General features: G+C 37.1%; 1 protein-coding gene across 12 annotated transcripts in view; it reads left to right on the top strand.

Annotated features, from left to right (window-relative positions):
- The window catches only part of ELF2 (E74 like ETS transcription factor 2), a 114,917-nt gene extending 99,340 nt beyond the window's left edge, over window positions 1-15,577 (top strand). For 3 of the 12 annotated variants that reach the window (XM_027598568.2, XM_027598569.2, XM_027598564.2), the window contains 7 exons: window positions 582-695; window positions 2,273-2,446; window positions 5,284-5,322; window positions 5,689-5,775; window positions 9,816-10,008; window positions 10,868-11,215; window positions 11,558-15,577. In XM_027598568.2, the coding sequence (XP_027454369.1) occupies window positions 656-695; window positions 2,273-2,446; window positions 5,284-5,322; window positions 5,689-5,775; window positions 9,816-10,008; window positions 10,868-11,215; window positions 11,558-12,185 (1,509 nt within the window). In that variant the 5' untranslated portion in view covers window positions 582-655 and the 3' untranslated portion in view covers window positions 12,186-15,577. The remainder of the gene's footprint in view (window positions 1-581; window positions 696-2,272; window positions 2,447-5,283; window positions 5,323-5,688; window positions 5,776-9,815; window positions 10,009-10,867; window positions 11,216-11,557) is intronic. The other 9 variants (XM_027598558.2, XM_027598560.2, XM_027598571.2 and 6 more) reach the window with 7 other exon arrangements.
- Window positions 15,578-22,810: the final 7,233 nt, after the last annotated feature.

Genomic DNA, 22,810 nt, shown 5'->3' with positions numbered 1-22,810 from the left:
ACAAATTTATTGGGTAAAACAGAAAAGTTGAGTAAAATCTTGAAGAGACAAGGTTACTGGGAATAGAGTTCCTGGGTGTCTGGTGCTATGCTAGTCCACACACCTAGGAGGGTCTGTAAGAACCAACTAATTCATTAAACTAACTTGGAAATGCATGTTTCTTGACTGATTCTGCAAGGTATTGCCCTTGATATTAGTGGCTGTATATCAAGACACATAATTGACCTCCTAGGATTGTTAATCTACAACCATCCTCCCCCCGCCCCACCTCCAAGTTAGTTTTGCCTGAAATTGATACAGGGTTCAAATTTCAAGGGTCTCTGTTTTCCTTTGGATAAGATTCAGAAATTTCTCAGTAATTTCTAATCATTCTCAATAGTTGCTTTATAATCAATGTTTGTTTTGCAGAGTGTACATACTAGATGGTTTTTTAAATTATTTCTGTAAATATATATGGACTAATATGTATCAGTGACTTAGAGTTATTCACATGAGTTAATTTGTTTCTCATAGAGTAATATGTTTTAATTTAGTAATGTATTTTGTGCATTTTTAATTGAGTAGAATTTATTTCCCCCCAGTGGAAGCATCAGTTCATAGCAGTAATGCACACTGTACAGATAAGACAATTGAAGCTGCTGAAGCCCTGCTTCATATGGAATCTCCTACCTGCTTAAGGGATTCAAGAAGTCCTGGTATGTGAATTGTTCTTTTTTATATTAAACATGTCCTATCACTTTGCATATTTAAAATAAGTTTCTTCTTAAATACATGAGGATTATTGTTGTTCTCAAGGTTTATTATGCATGAATACCTGTGACAGCAATACTTGATCCTTATTTGTCAAAGTTCCCTAGTCTTAAAATAATTAATTTTTTATAATAAATGATAACAGAAAATGCCCACTATAGACAGATAAATATTTGTTAAATTGCTATTTATATTGTTATGTCTTATTTCCTTAACTCTGGGTAAATTATAAACCTTTGTAGTCCTTAAGGGAATGGCAGATGGGGTTGGGGGATTTGCTGCCCATGACTACTTTCTATCCTTTATTTACTTACTTATTTATAAGAAACACCAGGTGTTGCCTTTTTTTTTTTTAAGATTTTATTTATTTGAGAGAGAGCGAGAGAGCAAGAGAGAGCACAAGTGGGAAGGAGAGGGTTAGGTCCCACACCCTGAAATCATGACCTGAGCCAAAGGCAGCCGCTTAACCGACTGAGATAAATAGGCAGTAGCTCCAGAGAACCTTCCATGGTGGAGAGAGGAGATAGCTTCTACCATTTCCTTATACTCCCTCAGGCTGGGAGTTTCCTTTTCTTTTGGTCCCCCCTTTTTTTTTCTTTAATATTGCCTTTGAGAGTCATTTTGTACTCTAATGTCCAAGTGTTAATTTGACTTAATACAATAATATTAGCCCTCCTTCTTATAGGGATTTATAAATACCAAGAGCAGCTGTACTTTTTTTAATTAGAATAGTATTATTCATGTATTATTCAGGGATATGAGAAGAAAATTAGGGCATATTGGTCAGTGTATTAATCCACAATAGTATTATTAGCTGTCCCTTAATTGAAATAGAAATGTCATATTCTGATTATTCATGCACATTGGAAGGAAGCTGGAGCAACATTATTGTATATAAAGAATACCAAATGGCAGTTTCTATTTCTGTTTTAGTGACCCAAAACATCAGGACTGTTACATTAAATAAAATTTTAAATATTGAAAGATGATATTCATTGGGCTATAATGAGCAGGTTTTCCTTTTCTTCATATTTCGAAATGATCTGTTAAGTGCTTTCTTTTCACTGAAGACACACACATTTATTAAATGTTCTAAATTTTATACCATGTACATATATTACCTAGTTAGAGAATATTGATGGGTACCAGGAAGGAAAGTAATTACTGAAGAAGTCACTGTTATTCTATTGTCTTATTTTCATTATGTTTTCCCAATTGTCAAAATAATTCAAAGTCTTCTACAGTGAGCTTGAAAGTGTGTAAAAAATGTGAAGAAGGGGGGTGTAATTCCTCATGGTCCCCACCTTACCTACAGGATTAACATTTCCTTCAAGCTAATTTTCTTTGCATTTATTTCCTTACATACTTTAGATCGTATTGCGTATTCAGCAAATTAACTTTAGGCTCTTACCCTGCTTTGATGAATTGTTAACAAACTTCACCTCTACTAAATATTGAATTGTCCGCATGAAGAAGTATTAATGGGGGTGGGAAATTTTAATTTTTTGACTTTTTTTTATAGTGGAAGTGTTTGTCCCTCCTTGTGTATCAACTCCAGAATTTATCCATGCTGCTATGAGGCCAGATGTCATTACAGAAACTGTAGTGGAGGTGTCAACTGAAGAATCGGAACCAATGGATACCTCTCCTATTCCGACATCACCAGATAGCCATGAACCGATGAAAAAGAAAAAAGGTAGAGTATATTTATAAATTTCTGGACAAGTGGGAGAAATTTTTTCTTGTTTTTTTTTCCCCCCATCAAGGGACATAGGAAATATATGCTGTAGATTTATGATTGATGTTATCTTTCCCTAGGTATTCTCAGAGAACCAACAAATTGAGATTTTAATTTTGTGTTAACATGTTCATACTGTTTTAAAGGAGTTAGTATTTAAGCTCTAAAGAAAGTTATCTGAAAATGGAATGATAACAAATGTTGGACAAGCAGAAGGAAGATTAGAGGTTCACTACTTGTTTGTCTGCTTTCTGATCCTTTTAGGTACTTGGTTATTTTTTAAAAAACATTTAATTTTTTTATTTTCTCTATTTTTAATCTTCCCACTCTTTTGTGGGCCTTAAAATAAAAAGCCCAATACTCTTTTGTTCCATATACCTTCTGTCTTAAAACACCAAGATTGCCAATAAGGATTTTAAGTGGAATAACCTCACCAGTGGGTAAAGAGCATTTCCACTTACTATTTATTTGACTGCTGCTGAAACCTCTGCTCACCTGATCCTGATGGGTGAGGCCCAAGGCCCCACATATCCTCAACATCCCTAGGAGTTGGGCAGCAAGTGGGTCCTTTTCTTGTTTGAATCAGAGGTAAAACTTGAAAGAAATGAAATTCTGTATAAATGGTACCCACCTAATTCCACTTTCTTCTGTATCTCTTTCTTTACATTTTAGAGTAGGAAAAAAATCAAGGCAAAAATAAGAAAACTTGTGTTAGAAATAATGGTATTTGGGGCGCCTGGGTGGCTCAGTCGTTATGCGTCTGCCTTCAGCTCAGGTCATGATCCCAGGGTCCTGGGATCGAGCCCCACATCGGGCTCCCTGCTCCGCGGAAGGCCTGCTTCTCCCTCTTCCACTCCCCCTGCTGTGTTCCCTCTCTCGCTCTCTCTCTGTCAAATAAATAAATAAAATCTTTAAAAAAAAAGAAAAAGAAATAATGGTATTTCCTTTCATTTATTAGAGTTATTTCAAATTGCTGTGATGTTGATGTGTCTGTACTCATTACTGTGAGGGACACAGTGAAGAATAAGATTGAGTGCCTTCCCTCATGTGATAGATTACGTGTATGTTGCAAGAGGTATGAATGAGAGAATTAGAAGGAAGAATTAACTTCCTGCTGTTTAAATGTTTAAAAACAAAAGGCATACATATAAATAGCCATGTTTACCCACTTCCCCACTGTAGCCTTTGGCTGGTGGTATTTGATAGGAGCTATTACCAAATACTTACAAAATGTTTAGATTTATTTTTATTTTATTTTTTAGGGAGAGGGAGAGGGCGCACGCGCATGCTTGCGCACGCACACACACACGCACACACAAGCAGGGGCCGGGAAGGAGGGGGTAGTGCAGAGGAAGAGGGAGAAAGAATCTCAAGCAGACTCTATGCCCACCCAACGCAGGGCTCGATCTCACGACCATGAGATCAGGACCCTGGCCATAATCAAGAGTCAGACACTAACCGAATGACCCACCCATGTGCCCTAATTTTTAGATTTAAAAGAAGATGGAATGATCCTGGAGTCCCGGGATCGAGTCCCACATCGGGCTCCCCGCTCAGTGGAGAGTCTGCTTCTCCCTCTGACCCTCTTCCCTCTCGTGCTCTCTATCTCTCATTCTCTCTCTCTCTCTCAAATAAATAAATAAAATCTTTAAAAAAAAAAAAAAGATGGAAAAGACCATGAATAGCTGGGTACCAAGACCTCTAGATGAATAGGTTGATCTGCCTATGTGGTACGATATAAACCAGGAAATAATTTGCCAATTTAATACTAATTTTATATATTTGAAAATAGATGATCTTAATGACCATTTAAAAATTATATATAATGCATAAATATATATGCTTAAGTTCATTTGGGACATACTAAGGTAGGTTATTTTTGAATAGCAGAGCCTTCTTTTTATTTCCAGAGCTTCTGACATTCTAATGTGTGTTGTGAATCTGCAAGAGAAGGTAACATGCAGTGTTCTAAAAGTTAATTTGACTGTAGAACATTGTTTCTGACCGATGAATAAACTATTAAGAAGAATGATTTGGGAAATACTGCTTTATATGAAAATAAATTAAGCCTTTTTGGGCTAACATTTCGATGAAGGAAGTTGGGGTTTTTTTTGTTTTGTTTGAGTCTTATTGCTGATTTGTATTCTAAATATTATTTAAATTGAGATTAATCTCTGTTCTAGTGAGACCAGCGAACTTTCCCTTTTAATTTTTGCCAGAACACACATCTTACTGATAAGTTACCATAATGAAATCCTAGAATATAATAGCTCTGTATTTTGCATTAAATTAAAACACTTTGATTTTTAAGTCTTTATTTAGCTCTAAATAATCCTTGCTAATGAAGACCAGAGTGACATCAGAAATCCCAGATGTATGACAATCACCAAATTATTAATAATATATTTAATCTGCAAATTATAATATACTTGACTTCCCAGCCTTTCTGGAGGCTTCCCCTCATCTGCCAGCATTCTTTTATCAGTGCTGAGAATTGAAAACAATGCATTTCAGCCTTATGCCTTTTTTAGTGTAAGTATAGCTCTTGCTTTTCTGTTCATTGTGGATGCTAGTCTGCCTGAGGCACCTTTTGGTGGAAGTGAAGAGAAGCTAAAAGAAGGGCACACTTACTAGACATACGAAATAATTAACTGAAAGATTTTTTTTTTATCCTTATGATGTACCTGCACATTGAGGTGGGGAAATTTGAACACTTATGCTTAAATTCTGGTGAATGGATTGGCTCAGAGCAGTAGAATGTTTAAAATAATATTTTTTACTTTTCCTCATTTGAGCTCAAAGGGCTTCGCAGATTATCAGATCCTCTGCAATAGGTAGGTAAAGTTTTTTCTAACAGTCCTATAGAACAGAAAAGAAAAAAGTTTGTACTAGAATTTGTTTCCACTGCTGCATTATTGGAAGAGGTTAGCAAATTGAGACTCTGACTGAGTAAATAATAGGTTGGGTAGTACCTGACTTGCTATATACACTGAAATTACTGCCAACTAACTGCTGTAATCTGAAATTGCAGAAGTGCTTTTATTGCTCCTTTTAAATGCAGCTTTTTATATACACTCAGTATATTAATCCACAAATTAGTGTCCAGTTTCATGAATAATGTGTTATCAAAGAGTCTGCTAATCATGCTTCTGTTATTTTTCCTGTTTTCAATGTATGGTTTCAATCTTATTTTTTTTCAGTTGGCCGTAAACCAAAGACCCAGCAATCACCAATCTCCAATGGGTCTCCTGAGTTAGGTATAAAGAAGAAACCCAGAGAAGGAAAAGGTAATTTGGGGAGGGCTGTTTTGCAGGTGAGATGACTTTTTTTTTTCAGTTGACATTTTTGCATTTGTAAGAAAATGAGTCCTAGGACACGTACAGGTGGAAGTACTGTCTTTGGTAGTAGGTCTTAATCAGGGTTATATGAGCATCGCCTGGGGAGGTGTTTTTTCCCAGTTCGTACCCCACTGAGATTCTGTAGCCATAGATAGAGGCTACAGGGGGAGTAAAAGGCAGTAGGCATTTGTGTTTGGAAAAGGTCATCTAAAAAGTGCAGTCTGATGCACAGCCTTCTTAAGAGCCATTGTTCTTAGGGGAGGTATGTATGTGTAACAGTACTCATCCTCATATAAAGCCACTTAGAACTGAAGGGGTGGCTTTATAACGAAGACTTATTTCTGATACATAATTTCTTAACTGATAGAATGCAAGAATTCTCAAGGCAAGTTGAATTTAATTTCCCAGTCAACCAATTTCAGTCGTGTCAGGTCAGAACAAAAACCCTATTTTTGCTTTAGAATTTGTATACTTTCATTAAAAACAAAAATTAATGAGACGCCTCCTACATTCTGCGCTCTTGTTAGATGACTTCAGGTAACATTTTAATCATGGTTTTAGGTGTGTTCTGATAATCTGATAACCAGAATTTATCACTTTCATGAATGTTTTCAGACCAATATTTAATAGTTGGATACATTTTTTTTTTTTTTTAAGATTTCATTTATTTGAGAGAGAGAATGAGAGAGAGCACGAGAGGGAAGAGGGTCAGAGGGAGAAGCAGACTCCCCGCTGAGCAGGGAGCCCGATGTGGGACTCGATCCTGGGACTCCAGGATCATGACCTGAGCCGAAGGCAGTCGCCCAACCAACTGAGCCACCCAGGCACCCTAATAGTTGGATACATTTTGGATTAATATATTAAAATTTATTCCATCTTCAACAGGTGGTCTTATATCTAATTTTATTTATTTATTTTCTGCTGTCATATGACAAATTTTAAATAGAGCAAAAATTAAATCTCTAGTAAAAAAATTTTTCTCCAGTAAGTCTAAGAAATTTAGACCAAAAAATGTAGTTACATTGAACTGTTATTTATTCAGGAACTGAGAAATTGAATTTGGGACAGATTTAGGATACTTTTATTTCTTTGTCTGTCTTTGGTCATTTTACATTTCTAACATCTTAGGTTTTGTCTTTTATGTTGAAAACTTTAAAAATTACAAAGCTAAACTGTAAATACAGTTATTACTGTTTTTTAAATAATTCCCATTATCAGTGGTCTCTTGTATTCAAAGACCTGATGCTTAACACTGGAGAAAAATTTTGTGATGACCTGTTTTTAACAATCAAAATCACCTTTTATTAAGGTTTCAGTCTTTTATTATCAAACTTGAGGCAAAGTGTTGAATATGAAGATTAAAGATTAAAAATCCAGTCGGAGGCACCTGGCTGCCTCAGTTGGTAGAGCCTCTGACTCTTGTCATGAGGTTGTAAGTTCAAGCCCCACGCTGAGTGTAGGAAGTACTTTAAAATCTTAAAAAAAAAAAATAAAGTATTTCTTCTACAAAATGCTGATAATGTCTGTGATAAAGACGGCTTCCCTTTCTGAATGTTTTCCTTAAAGTGAGATTTAGAACTTTTCAGTTTTAACTTGATGGGAACTGGGATGGAGTGAGTATCCAAAGACGACCTGAGGAATGATGTTGAGTCTCATTCCACAAACATGGATGCATTCAAATCCCTACTATGTGTTATAAGGCATTGTTTATATTATTCAGAAGTTTCTTCCACAATAAGATCACTTTTCCTATGTCCACTCATAGGGCCTGGTAATCTCTTGATCACAAAAATGTCCCAAGTACATATCTTAATGTAGTTGAAAGTTACATATGGTTTACTAGTAAGAGTTTTTACAAAGTATTGATGCTGATGCAGTGGGATTTCAGAGACGCAGATAGAACACTGTAAAGTTGAAGGTTAACCTTTTTAGGTTAAAAGATGCACACTGGTCTCAACTATGGGTTAACAAATTTACTGAATTTTCAGATAATTCCAGAATGAAAATGAAATGCCCGAGGAAGAGCATCAGGATTTAGATTGAGTAGCAGTAGCTTAGTTTGGAAGCCTCCTACCCTTAGAGGTTCTTCTCATGAAGCCTGTAATTTGGATCTAGATTTGATGATAGTAAAGGGATGGTGAGCAGGAGCCTAGAGATGACCTGGTGACTCAGTGGTGGTGTGTGTATTCTAATTTTCTCCTTCTCGGGGTTCTTTTCTGTTCTTTGATCAATTTAAGAATCTTTGGCCCTTAGAGGCTTTATGAAGGGAATAAAAGAAAAACAGCATTCTGAAAAGCCTGATCTCCTCATAACTACTGTCCACTACTTGCCCATCCTCCACTCTTCAAAGGGAAAGAAAAAAAAACTCATGCTTTCTTCTTTTGGAGATTAAGTTCCTTATCTGAATCCCAGATTCCCTCCTTTTCCTCTATGCAAATCTTAGTCATCTTCCAAGTCTTCTGTCTTACCAATCCACTTTATTTTTATTCCTGAAATCTCAGACATTTTCTGTCATTCATTTGGAATATTATTATGCATTGCCTTGTGATCTTGTGTTGCTTCACAAACTGTTACTTCTTTTTTGTATTAACTTGTCATTTACTTTTCCCTTCCCAACTAAATTGTAAATTCCTTGAAGCAGGGACCAAGTTTTAAATGCTCTTCTGTATCCTCAGCTACACTTATGGAGCATAGTGTATGATGAATAGTTAATGTTACTCTGCAGAAATAGCTCATTTTCAAATTTTGCTAGTCACGTGATCAAATGTTACATAGTTAGTATTTGATGAATACTTGACTAGTTAAAGGAATTGCTATGTTACTTTTTAGTGTTTGTTTAAGGAGTTAATACTGAAGCACAAATGTATTTACTCAACTGTCCATATATAATGAAATCCTAATACATTGCTTGTCTTCACTGTACTGGGTATGGTCAGTAGAAAGAGATTAGCAATTAAAAAAAAACCTGTTTTTAGAGGAAGGTAGGTCTCATTGATTGAAAATTGACTAGTAATCCAGAGGATAATGAAAAGATAATGTTTAAGGGGTGGGTAATTTGTACTTTATAAGACATGTACTTCAGAGTTCCTGCATAAAGGTCAATCAAAGAAAAATAAGTTTCACGGTGCCTGGCTGTCTCAGTCGGTGGAGCATGCAACTCTTGATCTCGGGGTTGTGGGTTCCAGCCCTGTGTTGGGTGTGGAGATTACGTAAAAAAGATAAAATCTTAGAAGATTTGCAGATTTCACTGTGTATTGCTTGCCTTTTCAACAAGTAAGTGCCCTTTGATGAATTTTGATCATAGAATTGGGGCTGATCATATAATAAACATACTGGTGCAAATAAATTTATTCATGGTTTAGATCTGTGTAAATTAATAAATTGGATTCTGTTTAATTCAGGTTCACTCTGTGCTATGCATTATGCCTTTGCCTTGCCTTTACTGAACTCAAAATTTAGGATAGGGTGATGTATAATAGTATAAAATTCAGGACCTCTCTGTTACATTAGTATCATAACTGTAAACATAAATAGGATATTATTTTTGAAAACTAGCAAACAAGTATATTTAGGATTATAATGAAATACAGTGTATATATAATTTACTAGGCAACACCATTTGACACTGTATAAATGATTGCTCATATAGTCAAGTACTTAATGACAGACTCTTGGGACATTTGTTTTACCAGTAGTTAATGAATTTTTGTCCAGCATAATTAAATATTTGCCTTTTTTTTTTTTTTTTTGATCGAGGGTGTGAGTGGAGGTCGGGGGGAGGCAAAGATGGAGAGGGGGAGAGAGAGTATCTTAGGCAGGCTCCATACCCAGCGCAGAGACCAACGTGGGACTCGATCTCGTGACCCTGAGATCATGACCTGAGCAGAGAACAAGAGCTGGACGCTTAACCGACTGAGCCACTTAAGTGCCCCTAAATATTTGCCTTATATTAATGAATTTTTAACCAGTGTCTTATCATTTTTTCAAAGGAAACACAACCTATTTGTGGGAGTTTCTTTTAGATCTACTTCAAGATAAAAATACTTGTCCTCGGTATATTAAGTGGACTCAGAGAGAAAAAGGCATATTCAAGCTTGTGGATTCAAAGGCTGTCTCTAAACTTTGGGGAAAGCATAAGAACAAGCCAGATATGAACTATGAAACTATGGGACGAGCTCTGAGGTAGGTACACAAGAGAATGAGTTTTCAAATAAAACCTACATATTTCTGTATTGTCTATTAGTTGTTTAAAAAGAAGCTCTAAAAACCCCTTTTTATAACTTCTAATTTGGGGGGATATTCTAGAGGAGTTTCTTAGGTTTGGAGGTAGATGGAGAGAAAGATTTTGGTCTAGACGTCTAAAATTTCAGCCATCACTGGAAACCCATTTTTGCAGAAAAATGTGCTTTTGCACTTAGGACTATTCCTTAATAAGAGAAGTTGAAGACCTTTAAGGAAATTAAACCCAAATGAAATACAGTTTCTAATACAGCTTTTTAGTTCCTATGAGTTTGTTTTAATGGATTTATCTTAATATGAAATTTTGAGAAACCCACAAAACTTTGCAGTGTACATGGCTTCTTCTAATTAGGGGTGTTTGTAAATGGACACATCGTTTATATGACAGTATTCACATATCCCACATTTATCCCTACTAAGTACCACTTGAGTAATTTTTCTACATAACGTCAGATTGTTTTTATAACCTGTGTAAATCACAGTTGAATTTTTACTGATGTCATAAGATACAGTAAAGTATTTGGTATTTAGGTTGAATTACTTCCTTTAAGAAAGAGAACTTGTAGCTATTTTATAAACCTAAAGGTTAAAGGAAGTGTGGCACCAGGTTCCAACTTCATTCTTATCCAAGTTCTTAGCCTTTTGAACAATCCCCAGCCAGCAAGAGCTCCTTCTCATGTCTAATGGGAGTAAGAGAATGTTTGTGTTAGTGTCCATTCCACATGGTGTTTTGGGGCGGGGCAGGGGGGACGCAAAAGACGTAGTAATACACTTGCTTCATTTAGTACTGTTTCTGTTACAGATACTATTACCAAAGGGGTATTCTTGCAAAGGTTGAAGGACAGAGGCTTGTATATCAGTTCAAGGATATGCCCAAAAACATAGTGGTCATAGATGACGACAAAAGTGAAACTTGTAATGAAGATTTAGCAGCAGCTACTGATGAAAAATCCTTAGAACGAGTGTCACTGTCTGCAGAGAGTCTCCTGAAAGCAGCAACCTCTGTTCGTGGTGGAAAAAACTCATCTCTGAACTGCTCCAGGGCAGAGAAGGGTGTAGCTAGAGTTGTAAACATCACTTCCCCTGGTCATGATCCTCCATCCAGGTCTCCTACTACTACTGCGTCTGTGTCAGCAACAGCAGCTCCAAGGTCAGTGAAGGAAACTATATACTGTTTTTAATGTCAGCAGTCTAAAAATCCACTGTCGTCAAGACTTTGAAGAGTGTTTGATCTTTTAAATGTATTTTATTGTTACTGTTAAAGTAGAGGTCTCAACTAACTCGAATTGTTTTTATGGTTTTGTAGATGGAACTTAACGTGGGCATTTGTTTTTAAGATCTGTTTCACAATATTTCATATATTCTAAATTGTCAGTACACCTGTAAAATTTGGGAACCTTAGTTTTGTACATTACAGGTTTGCATTCATCTTTTTGCTCAAGAGACCTATTGTCTACTTTAACATTAAATCAACTTTTTTTGAATTTACTAGGACAGTTCGTGTGGCAATGCAAGTACCTGTTGTAATGACATCGTTGGGTCAGAAAATCTCAACTGTGGCAGTTCAGTCAGTTAATGCAGGTGCACCGTTAATAACCAGCACTAGTCCAACAACAGCAACCTCTCCCAAGGTAGTTATTCAGACGATCCCTACTGTGATGCCAGCCTCTTCTGAAAACGGAGACAAAATCACCATGCAGCCTGCCAAAATTATCACCATCCCAGCTACACAACTTGCACAGTGTCAGCTGCAGACAAAGTCAAATCTGACTGGGTCCGGAAGCATTAACATTGTTGGAACCCCGCTGGCTGTGAGAGCACTTACCCCCGTTTCAATAGCCCACGGTACACCTGTAATGAGACTATCAGTGCCTACTCAACAGGCGTCTGGCCAGACTCCTCCGCGAGTTATCAGCGCGGTCCTGAAGGGGCCAGAGGTCAAATCAGAAGCAGTGGCAAAAAAGCAGGAACATGACGTGAAAACTTTGCAGCTGGTACAAGAAGAAAAACCAGCAGATGGAAGTAAGACAGTGACCCACGTAGTGGTTGTCAGTGCGCCTTCAGCTATTGCCCTTCCTGTAACTATGAAAACGGAAGGACTAGTGACATGTGAGAAATAAAAGAGCAGCTCTACCGTGGACTTTAGACTGTTAGTGATAGAACTAACACAAATATTTGCAAGGGAGGTCATCAAGCAAAGTCAAAAGAAGACTTTAAAACATTTTTAACGCATCTAAGAAAACAATCAGACTTACTGGAAATAAATTACCTATCCCATGTTTCAGTGGGAAATGAACTACATACAGAGATGCTGACAGAAAACTGCCTCTTACAGTAGGAAACAACTGAACCCGTCAATAAGGAAAAGGATTGAAAGGGACCAAGCAACTCACTACAATATCCAGTTACACTAAGACTTGGAACACTAACACTCTGTAAGAGGTTATATAGTTTTCAGTGGGGAGGGGTTGGGACGGGTGATCTCATTGTTACATAGAGCAATTTTTGATGCATTTTATATGCATACCAGCAATTATTACTGTGTTCACACAGAACTCACTTAACTGGTGCTATGTGAAGACTGCTAATATAGGTATTTTAGAATGTGAATTGAAAATGGATCCAAAAGCTTTTCAGAAAGAGGATAGCAAAAAAGACCTAGTGCGATTTTTTTTTTTTTATATCATATAGCTTAAGCTGATTTAAAACAAAGGCCTTAGACTAATTTTCAGTTTTCTTTATTGAAATAAGCTAATGGCTTGTTTGTGTAAAGCTTTTTTTATTAAAAGAAAAATTTTAAAAATCTTGTACCTAGCACAGTATTGTTATAGAATTTACATGTAACATTTTATATGGTAGTTTAAGTCTGTCAGTTTCTTAATTGTGGACAAATTAACAGTTGGCTCTGGCCTTTTGCTGTAACCTGCCTGTGTCACTCACTTAGCCCTGGCATCTGTGCAGACATAGCAGTTTCAGTTCTACTGTCACTTGGAAGTTCAGGCTCAGCATGAATTTTTGTCAGGTAGCTCTAATACCTGGTGTTTTTGTTTTTTTTTTTTTCCTTCCTTCCTTTTTTTTTTTTTTAGTTGAAGTTTAAGAGGGAAAGTACCAGTGTTCAGATTTGAACTATAATAGTTTGTATATTCAACATTTGAAGTATATTCTATTTTGTTGTACTCTTGTTTCAAAGTGTATTCAAGTAGGTTTTCTGAAATATAGAAATGAAATTTATGTTGTGTTTTGGTCTCTGGTGATATTTATAACAATATTCAAAAGCTAGTATAGAGACACTGTTTAAGTATAGAAGTCTTATTTCTCCTTCCCAACTACTGTGTGAAAAAATTTTCCTTCTGTTTGTTTCATTACATTAATATTTGGCAAGTATCTGCATGTTGCCACTTATTTTCTAATTACTATCATGAACTATAATGTTCTACTTACCATGAGTTTATTATTTTAATGTTGGCCACACTTAAAGAAATTTCTCAAACAGACCTTTTGAGGGTTAAGAAGATCAAGTGATACTCTAGCCCTTTTACAAATTAGGAAATGGAGGTACTAGAGGGATTACATGAATTTCCTAATTTCACACCAAATTAGGTCCTGTGACCCCACATCTTAATGCTCTTTCTACTACAAAGAAAAGTTGTCTATTTTTACATCTTTTAGAAATTTAAATAAACTGATACTTAATGTTTTGTGGCCTTCAGTTGTGCATTTGATCAGACACTACTTAGGTTGACAAAGATTTTTATAATAGCACCCTTTGTAATCGTTTAATTTTCCAGACATACCTGATGGTACTTTTTAATAAAATCTCAAAGAAAAACTCACTTGATTCTTATCCCATTTGGGAATTAAGCTCAAATTTTACCTACTTTTAAGACAGTTCCTAAAATTTCAGTTTTCTTTGGCACTTAATACAGTTGTCTTCTTTTTTGCACTATAGTTTCATTTCTTTAGTTATACTCCATGATATTTTTGGAGGGCAAAGAATAGATAGCTCATACCATACCTACACCTTTCTCCAAATGCTGAGTTTATTGACACTTATTGGACATGTGTTGGTTTTGGTAACATATTTGCTAAGAATCTAAGTCATGTGCTATGGAGGACAACTAAAGAGACTTCAATTTTGAGTGAATAATTCCCCCCTCACCACTGTATTATTAGTTGGTTCTAACTGGGTTAAGTCAGAACTACCTAGCTTATCTCCACCACACTACCTAGACATTTTTTTGTCTCAGAAATTCTAAGTACACCTAAGGTCCAGGTTTGGAAACAGATGTAGACAGTATATACTGATCAGAGTGTTTCTGATTAAAATTCTCAGTGGTACGGCTTTTAATCTCAACCCTTCCAAACTGTAAACCACTGTAACTTAACATTTGCTTTTTCGTGTCCGGTATGCTGGAGAAGAACCTTGTAACAATGGCTTAATGCCACTGTGTATTCCAGCCTCACTAGGGCTTGTGAACAATAATCAGCAGTCTGTCCATTTATTCCTTAGGTCTGTTTCTAGCAACAATTCCAGCCTTACTACCCTGCTTAACCGAATGACCAGTATACCTCTTTCTAGAGAACATGGTGGTCCAGAGCTATGAACTCCCTCCATTTCTGGACCCTTGACTGTAAGAACATCTACTTTCTCTGGCATCCATCCTTACCCATCTGTTTCAGGAAGGAGGCAGGGGTGCCTTCCTCCTGTACTCCGTCTTCTCCCCCCTTCATACCTTTGTGGTCTCCTTGTTCCAACAAGTTTTATAGCCTATTGCTGTCTCTCTTCCGTAGCTGAGTTCTGGCTTAAGAGAAACAGTTCTGAGATCCAACAATCCAGTAGTAAAATTAAACAGACACTTCATTTTTTTCATGGGATCTTGTGCCTTAGCCTACGTAAATTCTTTGGTTTTCCATGACATCCTTCTGGTTTACTTCCTGCCTTCTTAGTCTGCTTTGCTCTCCTTCAGTTTCCTATTTAATGTTAATACTTAGCAAGATTCTGTCTGTGGGTCTCTTTTCTTCAGATTTTCTTCAAATTTTCTTCTTTACTTCAGAGAGTAGGTGTACAAATTAAATGAATATGTTAAGGATTTAGAACCATTGCCTGGCATATAGCAAGCACTCTTAAGTGTTTACTATTACAATTTCACTTCAACTTAATGGTTAGTTTTATTCATGCCTGTGGTTTTTACTACCAAATGTGTAGTAAGACTCAGGTGTGTAGTAAGACTCAGGTGGGTTTATCTAACTGCTTACAATTTCCTGATCTCCTCCTGAATGTCTGGTCAAACTCTGTTCTAAAATCTGTTCTTCTTAGCTCAGTAAATGACACTACCAGCAGTCCATTACTCATGCCAGAAGAAACCATTCTAGACACCTTACTTCCTACCTCCCATCATTCACCAAATCCTATTGATGTTACCTTTTAAGTAGCTTTTTTCCCATCCTCCCAACCTTTACTGCTGTCTCACTAATCCTCCCTCTACTCTTACTTATAAATGCAAATTTCATCACTCCCTTGTAATTGCTTTAAATTCTTCAATGGTGGGGCGCCTGGGTGGCTCAGTGGGTTAAGTGTCTGCCTTGAGCTCAGGTCATGATCCCAGGGACCTGGGACTGAGCCCTGCATTGGGCTCCCTGCTCAGCAGAGGGTCTGCTTCTCCCTTTCTCTCTCTCTCTGCCTCTACCCCCTGCTTGTGCTCTTCCTCAAATAAAAATCTTTTAAAAATAAATTCTTCAATGGCATCTCTTCCTGAAAATATAAAAGTTCAAAGTGTAACATATAACATTTAAATCCATTGATCTGGCCTCTGCCTACCTTCCCAAGCCTTATTCTCTTGCTACTCTTTTAGTCATCTCTGGGCTACAGACATTCCAGACACCTACACCTCACTGGGCCATTCCAACAGATGATTACTCTCTAGACCACTCTGCGTTCACCTAGATAGGAGTTCACTTTATTTACTGAGTGAGAAGTGACAGACATCAAAATAAAAATTTCTGAAATAGGCTTCAAAGGTTGGGGAATGGTCCACCTTGAATTGAGTCTAGAGACTGAAAAGTATAAAGTATGTGAAGACAAGGGTTAGGGGAGAGGAAAAGGCATCAGCAGTGGAAATGAAGGACTGTTCACAGAGAATTAATAGGACAAACGAGGTAGCATTTCCAGATATGGTGGGCAGTGCTATCAAGTGTAGCAGGAAGGGCGAAGCAAATGAGGCGAAAGAAAAAGCCAGAGATTGTTGATACAGTGAAAAAAGGGCAGTTCCACCAGAGGGGTGGCCTTGAAGGTGGAATGTAAGGGATGGGGCACCTGGGGCATTACCAGTGGCTTGCCTGACACCTTGCAATACCTCACTATGGAGAAGGCATCTCTGATGACTGTACAGAAGTCATGTGTAATAAGAAGTCATCAGCTGAACTTCTACACAAAGAACATTTTGGCTTTGGGGTTATTTCCGAAGTATCTCTTGCTCCTTTTATTTGAAATCACCTGGCCTACTCTAAGGGCACTACACAGCACATTGTTTTGGGGAGGCCAGAGTAATAACCCTACTTTAGTTCCACAGCCATCACCACCACTTCTCCCTGTATTACGCTTTCACCCATTCACTATACAAGCCCTCTGTGCTTGTGACTTATCTGTACTTCAGCCTCTCTGTTACAATCATGTCCTCTGTAATGAAAACTGATAGTATTCTGTAGGAAGTCAGTACACAGTGATGCCCGTCCTAATGAGAATGAGGTTACTATTCACTCTGCAAGTGTGCTGATTTGCCTTTCTGCACTACCCCTCCAGAGCTTTGAAAACTCAAGTGCAGCAGGGAGACGGATTTGATTTCTATTTCACTCTTTAAGCAACCGTAACTTTTTTGAACACTGCAACTCAGCAGTAATGCTGAGTTCAGGACTTAAACACAATATATCACAGCTTCTAAAGTTAGAACTTATAAACAGAACATGACTGCTTAATGCAAAATACTCCAGGGGCGCCGGGGTGGCTCAGCTGGTTAACCATCCGACTAGGTTTTGGCTCAGGTCATGATCTCGGGGTTGTGGGATGCGGCCAGGTGTCCAGCTCTATGCTCGACATGGAGTCTGCTTGAGATTCTCTCTCCCTCTCCTTCTGCCCCTCCTGCTCATGCTCTCTCAAATAAATTTCAAAAAAGTACTCCATATCAAAAAACTGAACTTTAAACAGGCTATAAACTAACAGTTGTCTTCTCCCAAGATACTGTTTCTTCCCATCCCGTTGTAGTAATGTTTAACTTTGAGAAAATGTTGTGTATTTTAGAAGACTTTCTTTGATGAAGTGATACCATCACTGTCATGATACGTGAAATACAATTTACATAATCTGGAAATTATTTTGGAGTTGTACGACATTCATTGTTAACACAATGGTAATTTTGCTGACCGTTAGAATCACCTCAGAAGATTTAGAAATCCTGTTGCCCACGTCACACTCCGTACCAAGTAGATTACAATGTATGGGAGTGGGAGCCAGGCATCAGTATTTTTCATTATCTCTAGATTTCACTGTTGCCGTCAGGTTTGGGAACCAGGTATCTGCCATATAGATACAATCAAGGAAGGCTTTATGTCCGAGGATCTGTGTCCTAACATAGGCTTTTCTAAAATGTTCAGTGGAAAAAGGTAGTTTGAGATGTATCTATTAAGTATTAAAATGGGTTTCTGAAAAGCCTACATACTGTAGATTTCATCAGTTTAGTCTACTAAAGTCTCCTCATATTTAACATCTCTGTAAGCAGTCAGTCTCAAAGAGTCTTAGCTGTGTACTAATGCCAACAGTGCTGCCCTTGTTCAACATACTTTTGAATTGCTTCCTGGAGCACTGCCTAAAATTTAAAACACAATTAATAGAGGCAAGTTTTCTGCTGAGGAAGATTTTAGTTTTACAAATAGCCAAGTCACTTGAGGTTAATAAACCGATGTGAATCAAGCTAGATAATGCCATATTTGGTTCAAAATGAGATGTGGCTATTAAATTCACACTGGTTTTGAGACCTTCATAATGAAACTGGATGTGGAAGCAGTTTCAAAAAATTTCAACAGTATTTTTGAGCTGTGGCAGCAGAAACTCACATCGTGCTGATGTGCCTCAGCTTAGTGTTTTTAAGAAACTTCAGGGTGGTCTGATCCATTGCCTATATTACAAATAAACTGAGGTTCAGGAACAAATGGACTCCTCAGTCTCAGTCCAGCTGATCAGTGGCAGACCTAAAAACATAGTTTTAGGTCTGCCTCCCAATTTAGTTTTAGCCTCAACCTATATTCCCTCCCGTCTAAAAAAAGGCGGGGGGGGAGGACAGGGCGGCGGGGGGGGGGGGGGAAGTTAGCTATCCTATCATGTAATGATCCTTACTTTCTCACAAACTAGATCTTAAAATGTTGTAGAATTTTGCTGTGTTTTCTTCAGGTTCACCAATCTATGGAAACCAAAGTGAGATGTTGGACATGTTCCCTGTGTCCAGTCTTCCATCATCCTTCTTGATTCATGTCTGTCCATATTATAGATAATATTACAGATAATGTCTGTAATTGTATTTTGACATTCTTGTACACAAACTGTCTCCATCTAGATGCCTGAATCTGTTTAATGTAGCAAGATAATTTATACTCTATTACCAAAAGAATTTCAGATAGTTTACGTAATCTAAGTGAAAGCCAAAAAAAATAAAAAGGGTAAGAGAAAATTAGGCAAAGAAAAAAAGACAGGATGGCAAAAGACAAAAGCATACAGACTTTGTAACAACATTGTAAAGTGTCACCAAATAATTAAAATTCAGCTATAAGGTCTGGTTTTGAATGTCTTAGAAGCCAAAGCAAAAAAGGTAAGTTGATCAGTAATGAGATTCATATAATCCAGTTTACCAGCTGCTTAGAAGCAACAAAGCTTTTCCTAGCATTCTGTCAAGAGGAATAGCTGTGTCCGCATGTCTAATCATAGGTGAATGTTTTCTTAGACGTGAGCTTTCCAGAAATCGAGGGATCAAGGGCCTGGAATTATGAGTATTCTGTTTCATCACACAAAGGCAATATTTTTTACTTTACCTGTCAAAGTAGGGTTGATACCCTCTCATGAAGTTAAAGAACCAGATCACCTACAACTTCATATATGCTTGGAAGAAACATTTAGGAAAAAAAAATCTTCACCTATTTGGGGCTTAATTTTCTATTAATCCTATTTGTTCTGCATTTTCAAATTGAAAGATGATTATTCTTAGAATAGTTAAGAGTGGGTTGTTACAACATTCATGAATATTTTAAGACATCAAGTCCGATGCCCTTCCCTTTCTTGCTTTGAACTTTTGAAGCAAGGTTCATTGACTTGTATCTTATATAACAGTTTATGATATTATTTCACCAACATCTCACAAATCTATGGGGTTGACAGGGCAGGTGCGAAACAATCCTCTGTGGATGAGAGAACTGAGGCCCTAGAGGCCCTAGAGACGGAGCAACCTGTTGAGGGCCATGCTGGGCAGAGCTGTCTTCACTTAGAGCCCAGGCCCCTCTGTTTGATGTTACTTGTTTTCCCTCCGCTTGTTTTATTTTTTTTTAATTAAAGATTTTATATATTTGACAGAGAGAGACACAGCGAGAGAGGGAACACAAGCAGGGGCAGTGGGAGAGGGAGAAGCAGGCTTCCCGCGGAGCTGGGAGCCCAATGTGGGGCTCAATCCCAGGACCCCAGGATCATGACCTGAGCCAAAGGCAGACGCTTAACAACTTGAGCCGCCCAGGCACCCCTTCCCTCTGCTTGTTTTAGAAGCTCCAGTCCTCTCCCACTCTGGTATCTAAGCCCCTCTAGATGAAAGCTTGCCTGTGCTGTATTTTTATACACGTCATTAAAAAAAGCTCTTTCTGCAAGTACATTCATTTTTTGGATGCCTTTCCTTTTCTAAAACTGAAATCAATTAGGATTATGAGCATGTGTTTTTATCTTTTTAGAATTTATATCTTGGATATAAACTTCCTCAAGCCTAAAACTCATTATCTAATTATATGCAACATTCACTATTATAAAATCTTGGATGTTTTAAAAAAAATGGCTCCAGTACAGAATATCTGCATCAATTTCTTCCTCTAGTTTGAAACACTATTAGAGTAACTGTTCTTACTGCTTCCTTCTGAAAAGAAGTATGCAAACAGTAATAGATGTTCTACTTTTTAACTACTTTATTGGAATAATGGAGATCTGCTCTTTCAGCTGCGATTTGGCCTCTGTATCTTGCTTCTATTCTATATTGCATACGTACTACGAAGTATTTGCCTTATATTTGACCATTTTTCACTGGAACAGATCTCTTCCTCCCCCACGTATCACTTCTATCTCCAGCTGTACTCACTCACGGCCAAGGGAACATGTTGGTGGGGAAAGAAGCAAGCATTTTGGAGTCAAGACAGACCTAGGTCTGAATACTGGCTCTTCTATTAGCTGTCACTTTGGTCAAATGATCTGATGTTTTACATTCCATTTTAAATTAATAGTTGGAGAAAAATTAATTCAGAGTAGTTGAAAGATCGTATTGAAAGCTCTTGGAGCCAAAGGTAAGGAACTCAAATGTTAGTTTCTTCTTATGTATACACCATTATTCTTTGCTTAATGAATGAAGTGGTCACTCCTATTCCTTTCACCTTGTAGAAGGCAATCTACTGAAATAGGGCACGGAGAAAGAAAAAAAAAATCCATTGCCACTCTCATTCTCTTCGAATACACACAATTTACTTCTCTTTTAAGACTCTTCTTATGACCACGGGTAAAATATGCGATATAAAAGGAAAAGCTGAACCAAAAGGTACAGGGGGGTGGAATAAGAGAAATTCATTAAATGGAACATGCCTAAAAATTTACAATACAGATTTGTTACTTACCATTCTGCTTCTGGTTACTCTGATAGACCTAAGGCAAAGGTGTCTACAAAGACTTAAAAGGAAAACTAAAATATGAAGTACAATCCAACAAGATTTAATATACTACTAAAAATTGTTTACATAAAATGCTCACATAACTCCATTTTAAATAAAGACAAATACAAAACCATCAAACAGAAGCATACTGCCCTAACTCCAAAGGATAACTCAAGGAGAGTTCCACTGTAATTTTCCCCCTATTTCCTTAATTTATAGGCACATTATAATCACATGGTTATTTCCAGCTTTTTTGCTCATTAGCATTCCCAGCCACCCCTAGTCTAACCCTCAACCCATAGCCTGTTAATTCATGTATTGGTGGACAACATTTGAAATGCAAACATTATTTTCGCTTTCATTCTCATCCGGATTTGCTCTCTTGGAGCTGTTGTGATAGTTTCTCTTCAGGTTGGTGTACTTTGGGGTACGCAAACAATATTTAATGTCTGTATCAATCAGTATTTGGTTTCTCAACAGTGATGATGGTACCATTATCATGCTAAGATTTGAACCAAATGACAGTTGGTACAGATGTTATTCCGGCTAGCCATTCCTTCCAGGAAGCCCCAAGATTTTGTGTATACAATGTACTGAAAACCTCATTTATTTCAAAAGTAGTTCTAATGCAGAATATTTGGGTGAACCATTTTGCAGAACTCCAACCGTGATCCCTAGGGATACTACATAAGCATAGCATAGATGCCTTCAATGTGCAGCTACAGATCCACTTAAAAAATGAAGGTCTGTGCGTAAATGGGATACTGTGGGTCACCATGTTAATAGTATTAAAAGATCAAATCTACTCCCAGATTCTTTTTGGACTAAAAAGACAAGATACTAAAATCACTAGCTTTAAAAGACCATTTATTATTCTTAAATATTTACAACTCATGGGTTGAAGTATTTATCAATTTATTGCCAATAGGTTATTTGTTGGGATTTTGCTTGAAAGGGGCTTCACCTGTTATATCGTACCACTTTTATTTCTTATGGAAGAGAAGTCCAAGTTATCTTTCTAACGTTTTACATTCTTCTTTCTAGACATTTTGACCTAGCCACTTGGCTCTCTTAGATTTTAAGGATAGCCTCATTAATAGGCTTTCTAGTTTCCTATCTCTGAAAAGAAGGCCCCACTTACTTTCTTAGCTACTGCCATATAACAGTTCCTAAATAACCTAGTGTGAAAAGCACAGTCCAATACAAACAGACATTGAGTGACCTCAAATGTGTATCATAGCATTCCAATGGAAAGCTATAAATGCCTACCAGTGATTCAATAATGAAGACTATGGAATCTAAGAAACACAATAATGGGAACATGGAGGCATAGCAAGGATTACTTATGAAGAAACTATCAAGGAGACCTGATATTTCCACTTAAATAAACAAAAAACCCTGTCAGGCTAGTCCCTTTATACACTAATATTGTTAGAGATCCCAAATAAAAAGATCTTAGAGATTTAAGAAAACCACTATAAATTACTCTATAACTTATGTTTTGCATGGTTTTAAAACGTTCACAATGCTCTATTTATTTAATCTTATATGAAAATATAAAAAAATAAATATTGCCATGCATATCTTGCTGACATTTTAAAAACCACAAATAAATAACTTGAAGTGCTATCTAGAGAAATTGCTCCTGTATACTTGTTAATTATGGAGGACTCAAGCAAGTCTATTTTTATATAGCATTCTTAAACTGAAAAAGCTACAAAACAAGCCTCATTTTTAATGCCCTTACATGATCCAAATGTAATGCTAAGGGAAAGAAAATAATACAAGCCAAAACTGGAGTGCAAACACC

The sequence above is a fragment of the Zalophus californianus genome, chromosome 2, assembly GCF_009762305.2.
Source record: "Zalophus californianus isolate mZalCal1 chromosome 2, mZalCal1.pri.v2, whole genome shotgun sequence".
Lineage (NCBI taxonomy): Eukaryota > Metazoa > Chordata > Mammalia > Carnivora > Otariidae > Zalophus > Zalophus californianus.
This window is presented reverse-complemented; position numbering and strand designations above follow the sequence as displayed.